The 4,291-nt window shown below is 37.4% G+C and overlaps 1 protein-coding gene across 1 annotated transcript; it reads left to right on the top strand.

The window, feature by feature from the left end:
* Positions 1–1,892, top strand: LOC101246004 (CONSTANS 2). Its single transcript, XM_019212470.3, is given in 5 exon segments — positions 1–331; positions 499–573; positions 576–1,033; positions 1,237–1,363; positions 1,366–1,892. Coding segments are annotated over 5 exon segments (1,215 nt in total). The 3' UTR covers positions 1,590–1,892.
* Positions 1,893–4,291: the final 2,399 nt, after the last annotated feature.

Below are 4,291 nucleotides of genomic sequence, written 5' to 3'. Positions count from 1 at the left end.
ATGTTGAAAAACGAGAACAGTGGGGTTTTTTATGGCAGTAGAAACAACTGGTCAAGGGTGTGTGACAGTTGTCGTTCCACTGCATGTGCCGTTTACTGCAGGGCAGATTCCAGCTTTTTGTGTGCCGGCTGTGACACCCGCATGCATGCAGCAAATCTGTTGGCTTCTCGTCACAAGCGTGTGTGGATTTGTGAGGCCTGCGAACGTTCCCCTGCAGCCTTTCTTTGCAAGGCAGATGCTGCCTCACTCTGTACCTCCTGCGACGCTGACATCCACTCTGCCAGCCCCTTGGCGTGCCGTCATCACCGTGTCCCAATTATGACCATTCTAGGTAGCCACACAAAACTTATACTCCTACATGTAAAAAATAACAAATATTTCAATAAATATGATTTTTGAACCATAATTTCAAAAATGTAAAGTATTAAGTAGCAAGAACAATTAAAGATTGAACCCATCAAACTTAAATTTTAAGTTCGTCTTGATTCCACTTTCCAGGAAGCCTTTATGGTCCTCCAGCTGTTGAAACTATTGGCAGTGGTTCTATAATGATCGGTGGGCCCACAGGGGAAAGCCGGAGGATTATGGGTTCTTGAGCTTTACTCAAAATGCAGATGATATGACTGTAAATGAAGAAGATGAAGATGAAGCAGCTTCATGGCTATTGCTGAATCCTCCCGTTAAGAAGAACAATAAGAACAACTTTGACAATGACAACAACGATCAAAATAACAACTATGGGACGTTGTTTGGTGGGGAAGTAGTGGATGACTACTTGGATCTAGCGGAGTATGGAGGGGATAGTCAATTTAACGATCAGTACGGTGTTAATCAGCAGCAACATCATTACTCTGTTCCTCAGAAGAGCTACCATGGAGATAGTGTTGTGCCAGTTCAGGAAGGACAGGGAAAATCTCTGATTCTCTACAACCAACAACAACAACAACAAATTCACCACCTAAATTTTCAGCTGGGAATGGATTATGATAATTCTAACACTAGATATGGTTAACCTGCTACTATGAGTCACAGAGTGAGTTTTCTAATCTGTATCCATATATCTCACTTCAGGCAACATGCACTTTGACGAAATTCATGGACCAAGGAAATCTTTATGGATCAAATTTTTTATTCCTTATTTTTAGATCACTGATTTTCACTTTTTATGGACGAAAAAACTGTAGGTGCCTTTTAAGTGATACTTAATTGGAGTGACTTATCTTGATGTATTCTCAGGTTCCCATTTCGTCAATGGATGTCAGCGTTATCCCAGAATCTGCACTAAGTGAAACTTCAAACTCCCACCTGCGACCTCCAAAAGGGAACATGGACCTTTTCTTAGGCCCTCCAATTCAGATACCTCCCAGCTTACTCCAATGGACAGAGAAGCCAGAGTCCTTAAGTACAGAGAGAAGAAGAAGAACCGTAAATTTGAGAAAACCATAAGGTATGCTTTAAGAAAAGTCTATGCAGAAACAAGGCCAAGAATCAAAGGCCGATTTGCGAAAAGAACAGACGTCGCTGAAGAAGACCAAATGCTTTCCACACAACTAATGGCAGATGGAATTTATGGAATTGTTCCTTCATAGCAATGAGTAGATCAACTATGAGTCACTAAATCTAGTAAAAGTATTGTATCTTACATCATTATCGAGCGACTAGCTATTGAATAATGAGAATGTACTAAAGTAGTTTTCCACAGAAGCTTTTTCAAATTTTCTGCATTTTTGTATATGTTCAAAAATAGTTCTTCCTTGTAGACTGCATTGCAGTCAATACGTACAATTGTCCAGAGGAAAAAGAAAAGAAAAAGGCCCTTCAGTGTAAAGGGATTGGGATTGACCCAACAAGATAAAAGTACTAGTTCTGCAAGAAGCAAGGAATTGACTGCAATATCAAGGACCAGAGGTTTTGGATTAACGCAGGACCTTTTTGGTATGAAGTGTTTATCTTCTTAGTGGACCTACCCGTACAAACATAGATACTGGATGCCTAAAGGGAAAAGAAAAAAGAAAATAAGAATTGACTGCAGTTAACTTTTCGAAAATAAAAAAGAACCGAGGCCAGCCACAAGTAATGGGAAAAGCACTATTACCAACGACCTCTTGTCGTCCAGTTGTATATGACAATGTGTGCTGGTGCAATATAATTGAAGCTCACTTCTGCTTTCTGCTTTCCACTGTGGTCATCTTTTTGTTGGAACATATCTTTTTGAATTTGATATATAATGTTCATCAATAGCAGCTTTTGGTCCAGAGCCTTCCCCAGATTCTCCTTCAGTACAATGAATGTCCCCCATCACTGAAGATAAAGAATAAAAGGACCACTTCTCTTCTCGAAGGATAGGAAAGCATGGATGCAATATTTTTGCCTAAAAATGGTAGTCCATACGCACCATGTAAGCAAGATATCACAACGATCATCAAAAAACTTAATTTAATGACGGAATCAGGGATATCCCCAATTCAGCTAAAACACAGCTTCTAATTATTTATCGGCAAGGAAATAGGTAATTTCCTTAAGGAATATACGAAGCACGTTAGTCAATTGTGAAAGGAAAATTCAAGGCAATAGAAGGGGAACGACATGGAATAGATGGATAATACTATTGAATTAAGCTAGTGAATTTATCTAAAAGACCAATCATCTGGATTTTCCTTTCACTTCTACTGAAACTTAAAAAGTTTAAAGTGCATCAAGACGATCAACTACTAAAGTGATCCTCCTATCTTGGAATCTTAAGTGTTCTCTGTTTCATCTATTTCATTAATTGTTTATACATAATCAACTTAAAGTACTTGGCAGTATGAACCTTACTGGATTCCACTGGGCACTAGTTCCCTGCAACAGAATGGTGTTGTCAAGAGCTAAAGGGAAGAAGAGCACCCCAGGGTATGATTGGAATTTAAGTGCAAAGAAAGGCTAAAAAGCACATGTTAGTGAAGGAAGATGGAGATGAAGAAACATAAATAAAATAAACACACACAAGAAGTTATATGGACAAAGGAAATGAAAAAAAAAATTGCAAGTGGAACATATATGAAGAGTATAATCATTTTAAATTTTTATTCAGTTGCACAAATGCAAATTTAAGTTTCTAATTCAATTTCATTGACTAATTGTCTTTGTGCTAATTTTCTCTAATGAATTTCTAACTCGCTGTTTTTATTTTTTTAACAAGTGATACGAATTGCTTTTTAATTATTGTTTAATGTCACCCACTTCAAAATAGAACTTAAAGGCCTTATAAATCAATTCTTTTAAGAAGCAATTATAGTTGGCTGTGTTATTGTAGGCACATGCCTTGCACTTGAGCGCTGCCTGAGCAACAAAATGCAGCTAGCCTGTGATGCATCTATATTCGAGGTTTAAGCATGCCTCATGAGCACTTCTAACAAATTGCTACATAATCCAACATCACTCTGGTTAGTATTAACAAATTCTATCTAGTTCAATTACAGAATACTTTTGTTTAGCAGAAATCAAAAGGGCAAAAAGTATTTATGAATACAGCTGCTTTACAAACAAACCAAAAAGATGTAGCTTAACATAAATGACTTGGGTTTCTTTATTAGATTCTCACCCATTATTTGGCTCAGTTATTTCTGCACTAATCTGTTTGCAATCAAAACAGCTTAACACTAAGAAATATGAATAAAGATACTTGCTGATCTCCTCATACGTGTTTGCAGGCTAATAAATTGCTAATCTATCTTTAGAAATCCCTGTAAGCCAGTTCATTCGATATTCCAGTAACAGCAAACTGTGAAGCATAAGATGAGGAGGAATTCCATGACCTCAACAATATCAGTAGTCAAAACACAGTGTACTTTTATCAGTCTAGAGCTAATATCAGGTTTACAACATATGCAACTGATTGAATAAGACGCAAAAGGAAAGCATATTGCACTTTTACCTTTTCTCGATGTGAAGTGGTCATTGATAAAGTAACAAGGCAAGTTCCATCTTATTGAAGAATACGACGAAAATGTAAGGAGGTAAGAACTTTGTGGCTGAGAAATTTCGTCCAAGAACGGCTTGGACGTTCACTTTTAGGTCCTTTTTGATCATTGGGTACTTTTAGTATCCAATCCTGCACTGCTATTCGTTGAACAAAGAACCTTTATCCACCCCACAACTCACTAGCAAAAAAAAAGAATACTCATCAAATGTCACACAGCCAGTATTATTCCTGCCCAAAGTAACGGACAAACAACTCATTGTTTGAGATATTCCTGATCAAGATATAGTTGAATAATTTGATTAACAACAGGATATTCAAGGTGCTCTA

Source organism: Solanum lycopersicum, chromosome 2 (genome assembly GCF_036512215.1).
Source record: "Solanum lycopersicum chromosome 2, SLM_r2.1".
NCBI lineage: Eukaryota > Viridiplantae > Streptophyta > Magnoliopsida > Solanales > Solanaceae > Solanum > Solanum lycopersicum.
The sequence above is the reverse complement of the archived record's forward strand: the minus strand, read 5'-3'. Positions and strand labels throughout refer to the sequence as shown.